The sequence below is a fragment of the Anolis carolinensis genome, chromosome 5, assembly GCF_035594765.1.
Source record: "Anolis carolinensis isolate JA03-04 chromosome 5, rAnoCar3.1.pri, whole genome shotgun sequence".
Lineage (NCBI taxonomy): Eukaryota > Metazoa > Chordata > Lepidosauria > Squamata > Dactyloidae > Anolis > Anolis carolinensis.
Genome location: NC_085845.1, coordinates 153295703 through 153315293, shown reverse-complemented (window position 1 = coordinate 153315293; position 19591 = coordinate 153295703). Strand labels below are relative to the sequence as shown.

At 43.1% G+C, this 19591-nt stretch overlaps 1 protein-coding gene across 2 annotated transcripts in view; it reads right to left on the bottom strand.

Moving 5' to 3' along the window:
- Window positions 1–326: 326 nt before the first annotated feature.
- The window catches only part of lgr5 (leucine rich repeat containing G protein-coupled receptor 5), a 100436-nt gene continuing 81171 nt past the window's right edge, over window positions 327–19591 (bottom strand). Inside the window, exons 13-17 of one of the 2 annotated variants that reach the window (XM_008110947.3) lie at window positions 19503–19574; window positions 14147–14272; window positions 4574–4719; window positions 3809–3892; window positions 327–2739 (exon numbers count right to left, since the gene is read on the bottom strand). In XM_008110947.3, coding sequence (XP_008109154.2) covers window positions 1652–2739; window positions 3809–3892; window positions 4574–4719; window positions 14147–14272; window positions 19503–19574 — 1516 coding nt within the window. In that variant the 3' untranslated portion in view covers window positions 327–1651. The remainder of the gene's footprint in view (window positions 2740–3808; window positions 3893–4573; window positions 4720–14146; window positions 14273–19502; window positions 19575–19591) is intronic. The other variant, XM_062982614.1, reaches the window with a different exon arrangement.

Here is a 19591-nt window from a genome sequence, read left to right as displayed (position 1 = left end):
TTCCAAATGCAAAGATCTGTTGTTGGATTACTGTAGAATTTTATGTAGTTGTAATTAGAAAGTTGTAGTAATACAATATTGTAATGTGAAAACTAAAATATGTTCTGATTAGATTTACAACACTGGTATTTTTGTGCGTAAGAGATTGATTAGGCTTGGTAAAGTGTACACAGTCACTTTACCAAGAGAAACTATTAGGTTTATGCTACTTCTTCAGTGGAAAAGTAGTAATTTGTGTACCTGATTATGTTGAAATGGTAATAGGTTAGGATAAAATGTATAGAATTCTTGCAATTCATTGGTGAATATAAGGTACTGGAATACCCTTTCTGCTTCATTGCAGATTTTATTACAAATCACATATACTTGAAACAGTAGAAAAGAAAATACAAATCTACATATTTACAGACACTACACATTTACATATATTATATACAGAGAGTGAATTTAGTCAAATATATGAATAGAAAATAGAAATCTAGCAAATATATCCATATGAAACTGTACATGACTTATTCTTTTAGTATAATTTCACTGTAATAATAAATATACAGTTCTATATTTACAAATTCTACTTTAGAAAAAAAAACCATATCTGAACTGAATCTTAACATTTCCAAGATAAAATATTTGCATCAAAGCTTTAGAACTTGCCTATAAAAATAATATGCATAGTAAGCTGTTTTGTTTTGTAATTTATCAATTTTCATTTTTAGAACAAAACAATCCTCCTTGCGACAGATGTGTTCATTCACTTCTCAAACACATATACTACAGTAAATGTACTCATGTGAGGAATAATTTCATTCACATTAAGCAGCACTCCCTTAACTGTACCAGAGTAAAAATAAAGCTAAATAAACATAGCAATAAGTATTGTGCAATTGTCAGGCCATCTTTTGTTTAATCTAAAGTGGTTTTACAAACCATTCTCCACCTGCAGGCTGCACTGCTTCAAAACTCATGGAGATAAAAAAAAATGATAACCACACAACCAGCTTGTTTACGAATACTTTCTACATTTGTTCACTTTTCTCTCTCCTAAGAATGCATGTGAAAATAATGTCGTTCTCTCCATTCTGTGAAACATGCCTACTAATGTTAATAGTCTTCCCAGTATAAAGCTAACAGGCTGTGTCAGGATGAAAAGTGATTCTAAATAATGTATCCAGTCATTTGGATTCACTTACAGTTCAACCCCACACGTTTCTGTTCAAAAGTCCCCACTGAGTTTAGTGGCTTTTACTTGGCTAGATAGTTTTGCTTAATATTTTCCATCCTTTAGCAATCACCCTAGAAGAGGTTTCACAATTATCGCAAGAAGACCCACGAATGGAGAGTGTGCCATTACTTTCTTGGGAACTTTAAAACATCATCTTATTTTCTCTCTCAAGCTATTGCAAAGCACTAGAGCAACTGTTGTAAAATCCAGTGGTTTTTAGACTTGAATTGAATGCAGACAAATGTGTCTGTGTGCACAGTTTAAAGCAGAATGAGATAGTATCTGTTAACATTTCAGGATGACAATTTCCATTTTTGACACAAGCAGAACAGAGAATTATTTTCCTCTTTCAGCATAAGAAATGCACAGACATTCACTTAATCTGGGATTGATAATTTTGTAAACATCAAAGGTACCCTTGAGATGAAGCTAACGGCAAGGAACAAACGTTACCGAGGACAGATTGCAGCTTTCACTCATTTGATAGGATGCTGGCACTAGTAAATTGTTGGAGGCAATATCATATGATATTCTGTTGCTTGCAAAAGTGACAAGAGCCTGTGTTGAATCACATGACTGTTTCTCTGCATCCTCTGAATTAACAGAGACCAAACTGGCATGCTTTGATTTCCATGCAAATGTTTGCTTTCGAAGACTCCCTAAGTCTTCCTTGAAATGGGGGTTAAAAAGTATGTACAGAAGTGGGTTTAGACATGCGGGTAAGGGGACAATCACGAGAAGGATGGGTTTCATTATCTCTGGGCTAATAAAAGTAAGATTTAATAAAGAAGAAAAGGATAAAATGGCCACAGGACAATAGAGAATGCAGTTAGTGAATAGTAATAAAGCTATATGCTTAACCATGGAACAATCCACAATATTGTCCAATTCTCTCTTTTCCAGACTGCAATAGAGTTTTGTATAGGCTATTGTCATTACAAGAAAGCAGAGAGAGTTCAATAAAACTAGAGCTACCATATACCCCACATCGGTTGGCTTCCCAAAAGGTAATGGTATGCATAAAGGAGAAACTCCGTACTCACTGCCAACCAATATGGGAATCACAGCAATAATTAAAGCCAATACAAAGCAAAAGACAATGGCTATTCTTATACTAGCAAGAGTGGGTTTTATCTCAAACTTTGTGGCATGTTTCACAGAGAACCCACGCTCAAGAGCTGCTAAAGTAAGCAAGAAAATTGAAGCCTCGGAAGCAAAGATGGAAAGAATGCCAACGACATGGCAACCAACTCCATCTTCCCACCAAGCCCCATACTTTGCAAAAACTCCAAAAGTCAGTGCGTCCACAACAGCCAGTACACTGCTGGACACACCCATGAGAGCGTTCACAATGGCTATTAGTCCAATTAACAGCTTTATGGAGGAGGTGAACAGCGAAAATCTGAAGACTGTTGCAACTACTAATGCATTGCAAATAAAGGCCAGAACCACGATGGTCCAAACACCAAGTCTGATTAGCCAACTGCCAAAAAGGAAGTCACAAGGCTTGAAGGGTCCTGAAATGACAAGATAGGTAAAAATGAAATAATATAAAGTTTAATTAACAGATTTCTAAGATTCCACAGGATTTATTTTTATTGTGTGAGAAGCGACTTGAGAACATTCTGCAAGTAGCTTCTGGTGTGAGAGACTTGGCCATCTACAGAGACGCCCCCGATAGTGCAGCGAGTTAAACTGCTGAGCTGCTGAATTTGCAGATTGAAAGGTTGGCGATTCGAATCTGGGGAGCGGAGTGAGCTCTCACTGTTGTCCCCAGCTTCTGCCAATCTAGCAGTTTGAAAACATGCAAATGTGATTAGATCAATAGGCACAGCTTCTGCGGGAAGGTAACGGAGCTCCATGCAGCATGCTGGCCACATGACCTAGGAGGTGTCTACAGACAACGTCAGCTCTTCGGCTTAGAAATGGAGATGAGTACCAACCCCCAGAGTTGGACACAATTAGACTTAATGTCAAGGGAAAACCTTTACCTTTACCTTTTACAGAGATGTTGCCCAGGGGACGCCCAGATATGTTAGCTGGGAGGCTTCTCTCATGTCCCCACAAGCTAGAACTGTCAGACAGGAGCCCACCCCATCTCATGGATTCGAACCAGCAACCTTCAGGTGAGCAGTTCAGCCAGCACAAGGGTTTAACCCATTGTGCCACTGCAGCTCCTCCTATTCCACAGGATGAAACTATGACAGTTGAGATGTAATTATAGCATAATAATTTGGTAGAGTGAAAGCATCCTATGATGTGTGCTTTTTGTTATTTCATGGCTAAATGATGGTCATGAAAAATTAGAAAACTGTCTCAGATCAAGTCAGACTAGTTCATTTTGTTTAATGTGATTGGCACTGGCTCTCTGTGGTTTGCCTGGGAGAGTTCTTCCACTCTTTCTTAGCTCCTCCCTGAAACTGAACATGGACTGTTTTGCATGGAAAGTCAGTGCTACATAGTTAACCAAGTTATCCTCACACACTCCATGTAGTATTGATTTCTAGATTCTAGAAAACATGACATTTCATATGAAAGGATCTTGAAAAGTAAACCTAAAAACAGAAGTTCTGCTTTAATCTTTACCTGGAGAAGGAGTGCACTGTACTGAATGATGAACTTTCAGATCTTCATCGAAGTCAAGAAGAAAATCTTCAAAGTCGTGGTCATCTGTAGGAAGGAATACCACAAAGTTTCAGCCATTTAGACTAACAATAAGCTTTTCTGCATAGCTATGGAAGACCCACCAATGGCACAATGTTTCCATGGTGGTGAAATGGCATGCTTCTGTGAGGGAAAGGCTATGTTAATGGCAGCAGTGCTGCTAGTAGGGTCTCCCATATCAGACAGGCTTTTGCTGTGGAAGGAAACAAAATGTGCCACTGGCAGAGGAACTCTGAGAGACAAAAGCAATGGCACCATAGGTAATATATATTAGTTATGTGCAGAGGAAGGAATGGTAAGCTTCCTTTTGAAGATCCTTTGACATGAAAACCCTATGATAAGACTATTCAAAATGAAACAAAAGATGGTGCTGCAATATGGAGTTCCCAGGGCAGGTGGTATTCAAATAGCTACTGAGATATAGCAGAGGACAACAGTGAGCAGTACTGTGGCTAATGATACAACTGGACTCAAGCCAAAAAGATATTCAGGTACTGACATGCTCAGAAGTGAAGGGAGGTCTGAAGCTGCATAATACCTATTATATGAACATGAAATGTAAGCCACATGAAGGTAGACATAGGAAAACAAGAAATCAAACATGTATGGATCACTCTTGGGAAAAAAAGGTTGTATCACAATATTTGACTTTTGTGTAACCTATATTCAGGTCAAGAGTCTACTTACCGTGAGCATGGAAGATAACAGCATCTTTCATCTGAAATTCATCTGCACTGTTATTCTCATCTTTATTCCATTGGTTTTGTATTCTGTAATAACTGTCACAAGCTCCAAATGCACAGCACTGGTAGGGATAAGGCATTTCTATCATCCTTTAGAGTAACAGACAACATATTAATACAGATTAGCAAACCTTAGTATATTTAATCTACATCCTGCACAGAACCAACAAAATGGCAGTTAGTCTTAAAATGCCTCGTAAGACAGTTGGTACTCTAACTGATTGAAGAAGTATTTAAAAATGGGGGATGACAATATTCCACCATCTCTATATTTCAGAATGTTGCTATATGTCATTGCCATCCCTGTATTTTTCTTATTTAGGTTGTGAATGCTTGTGTCCATGTATTAGCTGCCCTTTAGCTTCTGGGACAAGTGGAAGATGCTACTCAGAGAATCTTAGAACTGGAAGGAACATTCTAGTTGATTCCTTTGCTATCCTACAACTAAAGAACTCTTGAAAAATGCTCATTCAATCTCTGTTTAAATCTTCCAAGAAGGAGAGTTCAGCTCCTCCCAAGGCAATTTATTCTACTGTCAAACAGTTCTCACACTAAAGAAGTTCTTTCTAATGTTTCGATGGATTTTTTTTCTTGTAATGTAAATCCTGTTGTGGTTTGTAAAGACACCATTATGTAAGGGGTAACCTGGAAAAGTATGTGTAAGAATCTGACTGGTTGAGCCTGCGAAGAGCCCAGAATCTGATTGGTTATTTTCTCTGCCATGGTACTGGGGAACCGGTTTGAGCAGGTTTACCTTAGAATGAGTGTGTGTATGCTGACTGGAAACAGCCAGGAGAGAAGATGGCAGCCAATTTTCTGAGGCCTTGCTATTTCTAAGGCACTGAAGCAATTTTGTGGACTCTCTGTGAGCAATCAGAGAGACTATTGTAAATATCATTGCTCTGTTTGATCTTTTGAAGTTAGTAAAGTTCCTGTTACTTGCACTACAAAGCTGAATGGCATGTCATTACACTACAGGTTGACTCTGGTTCACAGGTGGATGTAAGAGGTTCAATTTAACATCATCTACAATCTTCAATAAATCCATTGGTTCTTGTTCTAGTATCTGGAGCAGTAGAAAATAAGCTCACTTCATCTGCAACAAGACAACCCTTCAGATATTTGAGAATGGCTATCGTCTTGGTTTACTGGACCCTAAACAGTTCAGGATTAGACTTTCTAACAGACTGCTTTCTTTTGTGCAGACTTCCCTACGTCCTGAGAGGATGTTCCTCTTGTACTGCACCTAGTGCCATTCATTGTTTGTGAGGCAGAACATTCTCTGTTGTGGCAATAACCATGTGGAATGATTTCTCCAATGAAATGAGGCAGGTTGTTTTGGGGGCCAACTAAAGAGTTATTTGCAACCATTACCTAAAGTGCTGAAACTCTTTGGGAGACAGGTTTCAGCACCGCAGATAGCTCATTTAATGTTGCAGTGAATTCATCAACTCACTGATGTGGGAATGACTTGTTGCTGCTAATTATCCGCACACAATATAGTATCAGAAGGCATGGTAGACCACAAGGTTTGGGAAAAAAATGTAAATCTAAGTGTGAGGATGGGATGGGAAAGGGCTAAAGAAGGATTGGTGGATAGAAACTACAAAATTTATTTATTTATTTACTTTATTTTATCCCACCTTTCTCCCAATACTTTTTTTATCCCACCTTTCTCTTGGGGCCGGGCTGTGGCGCAGGCTGGTAAGCAGCCAGGTGCAATAAATTACTCTGACCAAGAGGTCATGAGTTCGAGGCCAGCCCGTGGCGGGGTGAGCACCCGACAATTAAAAATAAAAAAAGTCCCTGCTTGTTGTTGACCTAGCAACCCGAAAGATAGTTGCATCTATCAAGTAGGAAATTAAGGTACCACTATAAAGTGGGGAGGCTAATTTAGCTAATTTATGACTCCATAAAAATCATCAATTGGAAGTTGGAATAAGGAAGTGCCATCGCAGTGAATGATGAAGCAGCTGCTCCCCCTGTGGCTGGAATCGAACATCCCCTCAGGAGAAGGTTAAATTGCCTCTGCATCTGTCTCTGTCTTGTTCTATGTGTATGGCATTGAATGTTTGCCTTATATGTATACAATGTGATCCGCCCTGAGTCCCCTTCGGGGTGAGAAGGGCGGAATATAAATACTGTGAATAAATACTGTAAATAAATACAGGGACTCAACACAGGTAACAATAAATACGCCACAACGCAAATTGAAGTAATGTATACGCATTCAAATATGAGTATACGAATTGAACCCTTTGTATCATTAAACCATTATACATAAATTTTTCTTCGTGTACTCTGTGAATTCACACTAATGGAGAAGCTGCGCCTGCGCAGGTTCCGACGGAAACTCTTCCAAGCTGAAGTTCAAATTTTGGCGGTAACCACGCCCCCCTTCCCAAGGGGCATATAAGGCAGCCCCAGGCGCCCGCTCTCCAGTTCCTTTTTTTCCGCCGCAAGGTTCACTTCGGACTCTTCGCATGTCTACTACTCGTTTCAAGCGTTGCACGCAGTGTGCTGCTAAAATTCCTGACTCGGACGGCCACGCCAAGTGCCTCTTCTGTCTTGGCGAGGCTCATGTGGTCAGTACCTGCCGTTTTTGCCTAGCTCTCACGGCTCAGGCCAGAAAGAACAGAGCCGCTAGGCTTAGAGCGGCGCTCTACGAAAAATCTCTCGCGCCAGAACCGACTCCGTCGACGTCGGGTACGTCGGCGTCCTCAGCTTTGAGAGCTATGTCGGCACCACCAACTAAGCCTCCGGCAGCCAAGGCTTCCTCGGTCTCGTCCAGAGCGTCCAAGACCTCCAGGGCCGCTAAACCGGTCAAACCACCGTGTACTGTGACGACGGCGACCGTGTCGACCCGCTCCGGAAAGGTGGGACCTTCCTCGACGTCGAGCTCTCTGGCTTCGGTGACCTCGATCCGCTCTCGTATCGGTTCCCCTCCGTCCTCCTCTGCTATCAAAATAGCCTTTAAAAGGGCTCACGAGGAGTCTCGTCGAGCGCAATCCGACTCAGCTGTGGTTCCTCCCACACCTGGCAAGTCCTTGAGGGTTGCATCCAAGCAACCGCCGGCGAAGAAACGGCTAACTCAGCGCTCCTCCTCCTCGGCCTCCTCAAAGAAAGACCCGCCATCCTCCTCGACAACTTCCTCGAGAAGGTCTTCTCCTATTGTACCAGCCCAGAGGCCTAGAGATGTTTCTCAGTCTCCATTGCACCCCCTGTCTGATGGGGAGCTGCAGGACTCACCCCACCACTCTACCCAAACGGTGGTCAGGGTGCCGGTGCCGGAGCCCCTTGCGCCGCCTCGCTCGTCGCGCCAACAGCTCTTCCCTCCCACCTCGACACCGGAGCGTGGCAGACAAACGGCTCGCCTGGCTCGGGCAGCCCAGGCCTCAGCCTCTAAGGACCTTCGGCCTCCGGCCCTCTCTTCCCGCGAGGCCTTGCCTCCTCCCGAGACTGTGCTGTCTTCTCCCCCTCAGTCCCCCCAAGGGGCTGAGGAGGAAGATGCTGATGTCGACCGCCCAGACTCTGTCCTCTCGGCCTCGGTGGTCTCTCTCGGTCTCGACCTCTCTCCTCCCCACGACGCGTATGAGGCGGACCCGCCTTCTCCTACTGACAATGTTCGCGCTTTCGCTGAGCAAATGGTCAGGATGGCCGACGCCCTGGGTTTGGAGATCAAGCAAACCTCCAAAGCAGTGTCTGACCCAGTCTTCAAAAGGGTGCAGGCCCAAGCTCCGCCGGCCACGCTTCTCCCCTTTCTGCCTTATCTGTTGGACGTTATCCAGGCCTCCTGGAAAAACCCTTCCTCCATTCCTCCGACCTCGAAGAGGATCGAGACTTGGTACCGTACCGACGATGATACCCTGGAGTGGCTCAAACACCATCCCGACCCTAACTCCCTGGTCGTTAAGGCCTCTCAATCCTCAGGTCGTCAGTCGAATACTCCGGCCGACAGAGAGGGGAAGCGCTTCGACGCCGTGGGTCGAAAACTTTATTCCGGAGCCCTTTTGCTTTGCCGCATGGCGAATTATGGAGCCTGCATGGGTGCCTACCAACAAATTATCTGGGAGAAGGCGCAGCCCTTCTTCGCTAAGATGTCGGACGAAGACCGCTCCGTCCTCACTACCCTCCAACAGGAGGCAGACTCGCTCGCTCACCACCAAATACAAATGGCGAAGCATACAGGTGATACTGCGGGTAAAATGATTGCCCACGCGATTTCCATTCGCCGCCACGCCTGGCTGAGGTCTTCGGGTCTCTCCTCATCTTCCAGACAGGTCATTGAGGACCTTCCCTTTGACGCGCTCGGACTGTTTCACGCCGGTACCGATGACAAACTCAAGTCTAATCATGACTTTAAAATTCTTGCGTCTAAATGTGGCGACCAACCTCAACCTCAGCGCACTCGCTGGTTCCCGCACCGTTCCCGCCGTTTCCCGCCGCAATCTTTCAGACACCATTCTTTCAGGCGGCCTTCGGGCTCGAACAATCAAGCCCATCACCAACCTCGCCGGGGACCTCATCCGCAAAAGCAACGCGGTCGATCCACCCCTGCTCCTCCGCAGCCTAATCGGCGTACCTGACGCCAACCCCTGCCAAAGCTCCTCGCCCGCTACCGTTGTAGAGCCCACGCTGCCTCGTCCCTTCGGTATCTTTGCAGACCGACTAGCCCCTTTCTACAATCAATGGGACTCTATTACTTCAGATGCATGGGTTCTCCGCATTGTCCAAGACGGCTACGCCTTAGAGTTCATGGACCTCCCTCCTACAGGTCACGTTCTCCACTCAAACCCTTCCCCAGAGATACTGGCCGAAGTCGAAGCGCTACTGGCCAAAGGCGCTATCCGTCCCTCCCCTCCCGAACTGGACCCTTTAAGTTTCTTCTCCAGATACTTTACAGTCCCGAAAAGAGGAGGCGGGCTACGCCCGATTCTGGACTTAAGGGCACTCAATATATTCATCCGCCCCTCCAAATTCAGGATGGTCTCTATTGCCTCTATCCTCCCGATGCTGCAGCGGGGAGACTACTTTGCCTCCATAGACTTACGAGACGCCTACTTCCACGTGGCAATACGAGAGGCGCACAGACGGTTCCTATGCTTCAAAGTTCTCGACCAAACCTACCAGTTTACCGTTTTGCCCTTCGGTCTCGTCACGGCCCCGAGGGTCTTCACCAAGGTTGTCGCCGCCGTAGCGGCCCACCTCAGGCTACATGGCATCACGGTCTTTCCTTATCTGGACGACTGGCTTCTCGTCGGGCCCGACCCGGTTCTTCTCCAAAATCACGTCTCTTTCACGCTGCGTCTTCTAAAATCTCTCGGCCTCCAACTCAATTCCGAGAAGTCAAATCTCTCCCCGTCAACCCGAATCCGGTTCATCGGGGCCCTCTTCGACTCCGTCGCAGAGACTGTGTCACTTCCGTTCGACAGATTCCTGGCTCTCCGCCACCATATCGCCCTTTGTCGATCTGCCCGGAGGGTCAGAGCCCGTGTCATTCAGGTCCTTCTAGGCCACATGGCCTCCACGGTTCTCACGACCCCGTTTGCCAGGCTGCGCCTTCGGACCCTGCAAAGGTGGTTTATAGACACTTTCAAACCGTTCCACCACCACAACTCCAGATACCTGTCGGTACCGTCGTCCGTCCGCCAGTCTCTCTCATGGTGGATGTCTCACCAAAACGTGTGCAAGGGCCTTCCTTTCCATCCAGCCCCGCCATCGCTAACCATAACCACAGACTCCTCCACCTACGCTTGGGGAGCCCACATGAACGGTCTAACGGTTCAAAATCTTTGGTCCCCGTCAGAGAGGGCCAACCACATAAACTTCCTCGAACTTCTCGCCATTCTCAAAGCCCTAAAAGCATTCTCCCCCCTCATCCGCCACAAGTCCATCCTCATTCAATCGGACAATCTAGTAGCAGTATTCTACATCAACAAACAGGGTGGTACGGGTTCGAGGAAACTGATGCTCCTCTCCTCTCGTCTCTGGATTTGGTGCATAGCCCACGGCGTACAGATCTCTGCAATCCACCTACCGGGCGCCCAAAACGGCTTAGCGGATGCCCTCAGCAGGATGACTTCTTCCTCTCACGAATGGAAGCTCAATCCCGAGGTCCTCGACGGTCTGTTCCGCCTCTGGGGGCGCCCTACTCTGGATCTCTTCGCGTCTCCCCACAACGCTCAGCTACCCCGCTACGGAGCGAGGCTCCCCCCGAACTCTTTCCCCGGCTGCCTAGGGGATGCCTTTCTTCTGGACTGGTCGGCGGAGATGCTTTATCTTTTTCCACCGATTCCCCTCATACCGAAAGTTCTCGAAAAACTTCTCTCGATCTCGGTCACGGCGATTCTCATAGCTCCGGCCTGGCCCCGCCAACCGTGGTATCCAGCCCTTCTTCGCCTCTCCAGAGGATCGTTTCACCCTCTGCCTCTCTCGCCGCACCTTCTCTCACGGGAGGACGGCAAAATTCTTCACCCGGACCTTTCTTCCCTTCATCTCACTGCATGGAGGATTCTTACCTAGCCTCTCTTCCGCAGAATCTGCAAGACGTCCTGCGGGCAGCCCATAAGCCGTCTACTACCAAGGCTTATTCCTACAAACTCTCTCGCTTTCATGCCTTCCTTCGATCCCGTAACGTCGACACCTTCCCGACCTCGGTATCGGTGGTCCTCGACTTCCTCATGACTCTCGTCGAGAAGAAACTTTCTCTTGCCTCTATAAAAGCTTATCTCGCAGCTCTTTCCTGGTCTTTTCAGCGCCACGGCCAGCCATCTCTTTTTTCTCACCACCTGATCAAAACCTTTCTCCGGGGCTACAATAACATCTGCCCGCCGTCGCTACCACCTACGCCGGGCTGGAGCCTCGAACTTGTACTTTCTCAACTGTCTTCTGCTCCCTTCGAACCGCTTGCCTCGACCGATCTACGCCTGCTCTCCTGGAAGTTGGCCTTTCTGGTGGCGATCACGTCGGCACGACGGCCATCCGAGCTCGCTGCCCTCAGAGTCGACGAGCCTTATCTTCGTTTCCACCATGACCGCGCTGTTCTTCGCCCGGACATTACCTTTCTTCCTAAGGTGGTGTCAGCCTTCCACCTCAACCAGGACATTGTCTTACCAGCTTTCTTCTCTAACCCCTCCTCTCCTCTCGAGCAAAAACTGCACCTTCTCGACGTTCGGAGAGCACTTCTTTTCTACAGGGACCGTACTAAGGACATTCGTAAGTCACAAAGACTCTTTGTCGCCTATGCCCAGGACAAGTTGGGTAATCCCATCTCTTCCCAAAGACTGTCCCACTGGATCGCTCAGGCCATTGAGTTGGCCTATGTACTAGCCAAGCGACCTCCCCCTCCTTCCATCCGCCCGAGGTCGACTAGGGGCCTCTCGGCGTCGACCGCCTTCCTTAGGGGTATTCCGCTTGACTCCATATGTAAAGCGGCTATCTGGTCAAACCCTCTCACGTTTGTCTCTCACTACAGGCTGGACAGTAAGGCCCTTAAAGACTCGGCCTTTGCAAGATCAGTACTCTCATCTTGCCTCTCCTGACTCTCAGACGTTTTTTCTCTTCATATTCACCCACAGGTGACTCTCTATACCTCTCCTTCAAGTTGGACGGGGTTTTTTCCCCATACCTGCCTCTAGGGATATGTTTTTTTCCCATGATTGTATTGAGCAGTTGCTCTGTTGCTTTGTACCGCCTCGTTGGCCCTGGCGGATATGCCAAAGACCAAGATGTGTTTGTCCCTCTCCCCCTGGGAGAGCGTTTATATGCACTACGCAATTGTGTATTTTTCTCTATCATGTTTATTGAAAAATTCCTTCCATGTTATGTTCTTCTTCTATGATGCTCATGTTGCATTGCACTGGTCCTTTCGGACAATTTATTGCACTGGTCCCTTGGGACGGTTATTTTTTCTATGTCCTAATAAACATGTGTTTGGACATTCACTGATTGTCGAGTTTGCCTTGTCCCACCATCCGGGACCTTAGCGTGTTAGTCTCCATTAGTGTGCATTCACAGAGTACACGAAGAAAAAGGACAGGTTGCTCACCTGTAACCATGTTTCTTCGAGTGTACTCTGTGAATTCACACAAACCCGCCCTTCCTTCCCCTCTGGCAAACCTCTCCCTTTCTCGTTGCCTTGGCGGCGTAGGAACTGGAGAGCGGGCGCCTGGGGCTGCCTTATATGCCCCTTGGGAAGGGGGGCGTGGTTACCGCCAAAATTTGAACTTCAGCTTGGAAGAGTTTCCGTCGGAACCTGCGCAGGCGCAGCTTCTCCATTAGTGTGAATTCACAGAGTACACTCGAAGAAACATGGTTACAGGTGAGCAACCTGTCCATATTAAAGTTCATTAAAAACTACACAGCCACCCCCAAATCCTAATCACACTTTCTGAGCCACCCGCCTCTCACTGTTCCCTAAATGACTGATGGCAAAAGTACGTTTTTACCTGCCTCTGAAGGCAAGTAGAGATAGGGCTATCCTGGTCCCTCTAGGGCAGTGGTTCTCAACCTGGGGTCCCCAGATGTTTTTGACCTACAACTCCCAGAAATCCCAGCCAGTGTACCGGCTGTTAGGATTTCTGGGATTTGAAGGCCAAAAACATCTGGGGACCCCAGGTTGAGAATCACTGCTGTAGGGAGGGAGTTCCAGATTTTGGGAGCAGCCACTGAAAAAAATAGCCCAATGAAAACCTGCTATGCCCCAAGGCCATACAAAATTGGGAAACAAGACTGCAATCCTCAGCGGAAACACCACATACTGCAACACTTGTACTGTTCTGGTTGTGAATGGCACACTCATTCACTAATGCAGCATTCAGCAGCCTGTTTTCGCTAAATGGGTATTTGTTAAAAGCATTTTGTATTGCATCTGTTACATGCCATCATGGCAATTTTGGCTGATACAATAATCACCCACCTATGAACTTGTGCCAGCTCTAACCCACCAGGTTTTTTTCATTATACTGGTAACATGGAACAAATTGTGATGCTTTATCTCCTTGGCAGCCTTTGAGTCTAGTTCATATGTGCTAATTCAAACCCTCTAAAGAGGAGGCCTTTAATAACTCTACCATCAGATGTTTCAGCTATAATATTTTTGGATTTAATGAATCTGATAAAAGTATTTTACTTCCATTTTGAAACTACCTATTTTTATTTGTAGTTATTTTATAGTGGTACTCTATGTATAATGAAAGAGTGGGGAGCATGCCAACACACACACACACACAAAGTAAGAGAGAATAAAGCTATAAAAGAAGCTGGTTATATATTTTGGAAATGTACTGCTTAGAAGCAGATGTGTTTCAGAGTGTGGGGCTACTAGGGTGTTCAAAATCAATCATATTTTCTTGAGATAAAAAGGATGTAATAAGGCTATAATTTTTATCATATATGTCTTTGTTTCGGTGCTGTGGTTCAAAGACTTTGTATAGGAAGTAACAAACATTATACAGTGACACTCCTTCCATTGCACATGAACACAAGTGTGCCTTATTAGTTTTAATGAGGTACTCACTTGAGTTCTGGAAAGTTTTCAGATGATATCAAACTTTGTAGTTTGTGATTTCCTGTTAATTTTAGATGAGTTAAACCATATAGACCAGTTACAGGAAAAGAGGACAAAAGGTTGGATGATAGATCCCTGCAAAATAACAAAGAAAATCTGTGTATAACTCTAGACAGATAGATTTTTTTCCACCTGAGGTTATCTGTTGCTGTCATAGATTATTAAAGAAAAAGAAACACTAAGTGGACAAAAATGCACCCGCTGTGAATAACTAGTCACTTGAGTGTTAGACTAGAACACCAGGTTTCAAGGGTTCAACATGGAAACTTATGAAGTGACTTTGGGCAAATAATACATACTTCCACAACCTCAGAGGAAGGAAAAAGCAAAACCCCTCTGAATAAATTCTGCCAACAATGCTAAGGATCCTTGATTGAACTTATGTTTGCCTGGATGCCAATCCCAATTATTTAAATAGTTTTACCTCCAAGTAAGTGTACTTTCAATTGCAATGTATATATACTGTCTTGCTGTGGAGCCTAAGAACCAGAAACCTTTAATTCTGTGATTACAATACCTAGGAAATCACGTACTATTGGAAGAAGTTTTGTACCAGTTCTCTTGCTTAGCTTATATTGTAAAAAAGATGGCCTAAACTTTGGCTTAAGTAGAATATCTCTGTACTCAGTTTTGAGATCTATCACAGACCCTTAATTTCAGAATCATCCACGCAAGTTGAGCCTCCTTTATCTGGAATTCTGAAATTGGGATTAGGTTACTGTTCCATGATCTGGGCGGAGGGTACTACAGGGCACTAGAGAGAGAAGGATGGTCCATTTTATGGGGATGGAAGGCGGATTGAAGGAGGAAGACCATTTTCCCTTATTTTCCAGTTATTCCCCCACCCATGTTCCTGTTGTGGAAACAATGCCCGTTTATGATATGGTAAGGATGGAGGGGGAATAACCAGTAAAAACAGGGGAAATGGTTTCCCTCCTTCAGCTCCCCCTCCAATAAAATGGACTTTCCCTCTCTTTCTGGCATCCCCTAGTGGCCTCTGCCCAGATAATGAAACAGTACCGGAATTACTTTTGTGTTTAGGCTTGGATCCAATCTCCAACATATCTCCTTATGTAATATATCCAAATACAAGCATTCCAAAATGCAAAATGTATGAAATCCAAATTTTGTGTTCAGTTTAGTATTCGTAGTTCAAACCATTTTGGATAAGGGATGCCCAGTCTATATGACTAATATAAAGAGTTCATATACTCCCATTTAATTCTGAAAGTTGCTTTAAAAAAATAACCCAAAAAACCCTTTTAAAATGACAATTATGGTAACATTCATATCAAATATATTTTTATACCTAAAAGCACATTCATAGTAGAAAAATTATGAAGTGACTACAAAGTTTTAAGTCATAAGACACATTTATTCTTAGTATCTGCAACAGGTTAACAAGTTTTTGTAGACTTTTTCATTACAAATTGATTTTAAATCCATGCAACTATTCTTAGTTCTATTTATGTATTTGAAAAAATCAAATATTTGCAATTATTTTCACAAGTTTGATTTATTTTTAGATCACACCACATTCATATCTCAAAAACTACAGTTCTATGTATGGGATGAAGTGGCCTCTATATGTGCATACACATTAAATCCTGACATTGAAGTGTCAAACCATGCACATAAATAGTTTTATAAGGTTCTGAGTACAATATCACAAATTATGCATGGACAATTTAAAACTAAATGTTGCAAATGTCTTCCCAGGCTTAAAGTAATGCAATACCCTTTTTATGTGGCCAGCTGTTTTCTAAAGAGAAGGAGAATGACTCAGAGGAGAGGAGAAAGGTTTTTTAACGACTTATTTGAAACAGTCCTATTATGAGTAGGAATACATTTCTAAAATGTGGAAAACAGATTAACCATCTATACCTATAAACACAGAAGCAGCAAACAATAAATTATGCAGAAATGTTTGAGAAGATACCATATTTACTTGAGTCTAATGTGCCATTAAATCTAATGCGCATCTCAATTTTCAAAACCCTAAAAACCAAAAAAAGGTATTTGCTGTAGAATGTCATGTGCAGTGCCAAAAAGGGCATTTTTGTCTGTTGGCCAAAAAAGTGTGCATTTAAGTTGCTGCACATTTAGAATTGCTTCTTCAAAAACAAGTGTTAGAACACCAAATCCTCCAGCAATTGAAAAGAAAACCTTGGGTGCATCTGTGCTGTACAATGAATGCACTTTAATTGGTTCAATGCTATGGAATCCTGGGGGCTGTAGTTTGATAAGGTCTTGAGCTTTGTCTGCCAAAGAATACTGATGCCTCACCTAAATAGAAATCTCAGGACTGCACAGCATTGAGCCATAGCCATTAAATTAGAGATGACATCCCTCAAATAGGAGTTCCAGGTGCTCCTGAAACAGATTCAACTTTTGTTTTGGCTTAGCACTAAGATGGGAATCTATGATGGGAATCTAATGCATACCCTCATTTTGGCGAGGTCATTTAGCCAAAAAAGGTGAGCATTAGTAAATAGGGTATATAGAAATGTTCTTCCATCTGTGGCAACAAGACGATAATTAGCATATGAGGTAAACCAACAGCAACCACTGAATAGATGAAAATTAGTAATTACTAGTGTTTCATTGTTTATATTATTGCACTGAAATCATTGATTCTGAACTGAAGACAAATATAAATTCTCCTTGTAATTCCAATATTCCTACACACGCCCTGTTATATTTATGCTTGTGTTCTCTTAATTAGGGCAAAGTGAATGACTGAATATCCCCACATCTAATTGTTCCAACAATTTGTGGAATTCAAATTGTTTTGTGAAATACTTCCCCCACATATTGGTAAAGTAATCCAGCATGTGAACTGTGTCTATGGCAGATTGGGTCCAACAAGAATACTGACAGTTTTCTCTACCATTTCCTGCTTGCCTCCAAATTACTGGGTGTTTGTGTAGGAAAATTCATATCTGGTGTTGAAATAAACCTATTTTCTAAGGACACTGACACAAGTATGCACTGCAGCATCAAGTGATACAGTAAACCGTGAAAACAAAGACAATTAGAAATATATTTCCCAGAGATCCAAGTAGCTATGAATCTATTATCCATACTTATTGTTGGAAAAATTTAATGCCATTTATAAACATGAAAGTTTGCTACAACCTCAGTAAATTAGGTAAAAGGTGAGAAAATATGAAGACTCAGTTGCCATAGTGAGTGAAATGTATCTTTATTGGGATGGACTCCATTGTGATCTGGGATGAATGCTAATTGAATTACATGGGAGCAGACACTAGGTCTACACTTTTCTTTTAGGATCCTGCTCTACCAGTAATGAAAATCATATGCGATACAGAACAGCACAACTACTGTGCTGGACAAAGTGTAAGAACTGCTGCATTTTGTATTCCATTGTTCTTTCAACTGCCCCAATATATTTTATTTTTTATTGAATTGTTTGTTTTTTTGCCAAGGGATATTTGGATGATCCCAACAGGGCTTCACTGAACATTAAAGAAAGAAAAATAAGCACTTACAGTTTAACTAGGGACAGTAAAGAAGAGAATGCATTGGCATGAACGATCAATATTTTGTTCCAAACTAAATCCTTACAGAAAGGATGAAAATGATATGTGCTTAGCAATACATGGAGAATTACTTTGAATCTCTAAATAAATAAAAATAGATCATGAAATGACTTCCAGTATGTTGATCTTTGGGCAAGCATAGTTAAATGAAATATGTTTGCAGTTCAAAGGACCCTAGAGACAAACAAAGTTGCTACAGCCAGTGTTTTAGCCAGTAATGTGCACAGCCCTTCTCCAGAGACACCACTTATCTATCAAATCTAGTATAAACCAAGGAACAGTCCTTGGTTTGGTTCTGAAATAATGCTGCTGCAAATGAGTGTAAATAAACAATGATTTTTTCAATGTCCTTTCCACCTTCTTTCACATACCAACTTGAAAGAAGACTTCCCTAGATGTCAGCTAGAAGTCTGAACCACAAAGCTATGTTTAAGAACTATCCACTATGTTGGTTTGTAAACCAAGAGCAAACATAATTCTAGGTGCATTTATATCATAGAATTAATGCAGTTTGACACTATCTTCAATGCCATGGTTCGGTACCATGGAATCATGACAAACGGTAGTTTATAAGATCTCTAGTCTTTCCTGCTAAAGAATGTTGATGCCTCACCAAGCTACAATTTCCAGGACTCCATAGTATTACGCCATAGAAGTTAAAGTGGTCTCAAACTGCATTAATTTTACAGTGTAGATGAACCCGTAATTTGTAGGCATTGCCTCATGTACAGGTGTCCAGTTCTGATGTCACAAAAAACTGTGACTTAGAAAGTGTCCTCACAAGAACATAAGAAAAGGAGAAAAATCACTTGATTTCATAGACACTCTAGTAAGACACTGATTGTTGGGAGCATCTGAAATGGATTATTATGTCATATCCTCTCTTACATGTCTTTTGCTCTTCAATTACAGTAGAGTCTCGCTTATCCAACCTTCACTTATCCAATGTTCTGTATTATCCAACACAGTTTGCCTTTTAGTAATCAATGTTATAGTAGTCAATATTTTCAGTACAGTAATTACTACATAACGTTACCGTGTATTGAATTGCTTTTTCTGTCAATTTGTTTTGGTGCTTAATTTGTAAAACCATTACGTAATTTGACATTTAATAGGCTTTTCCTTAGTCTCTCCTTATTATCCAACATTTTCACTTATCCAACGTTCTGCTGGCCCGTTTATGTTGGATAAGTGAGACTCTACTGTACTTTCGGTCTATGATTGTTTTCTTTATGCAACTTTTCCCTCTACATCCTCCCTATATGTTATGTTATTTTGCATAAGGCTTGATCATTGCATTCACAATCACAATACACGCATGGCTTTATCTGTTTCCAGAATATTGTGTTCATGCACTATTATTGTTACAGGTAAGCAGCATCTACTTTTGAACATCTAAAAAGTCTGTCCCTCTCTCTTCAGGATAAACAGGATTCTGCTTTTCCATTTCAAATGTACTACAAAGAGGAATTTATATGACTAATATAAACTTCCAATCTCTTCAGAGAAGTCTACAAATTGAAGCTACTTCAAGAATGGTTTTTTTTTATGGCTGTGTGAATTCATTGCTGGAAATGCTCAATGTCAGAATATTTGTTTTGCTTTGGCAAATTTAACCCAGCAAGCTGAATGATCAAAGACAAAAAATGGAAAGCAAAATATGTAGGAGCAGACAGAAAAAAAGGAATGTGAACTTCTATGGTTCTCAGTACCAAGGTAAATAGTTTTATGGCTGTACTCACAGTGAACGCAGAAAAGCTAGCTGCTGAAAGGTATCCACTTGTACTTCATATATTTCATTATGATGTAAATTGCTGCAATTGACAAAAAA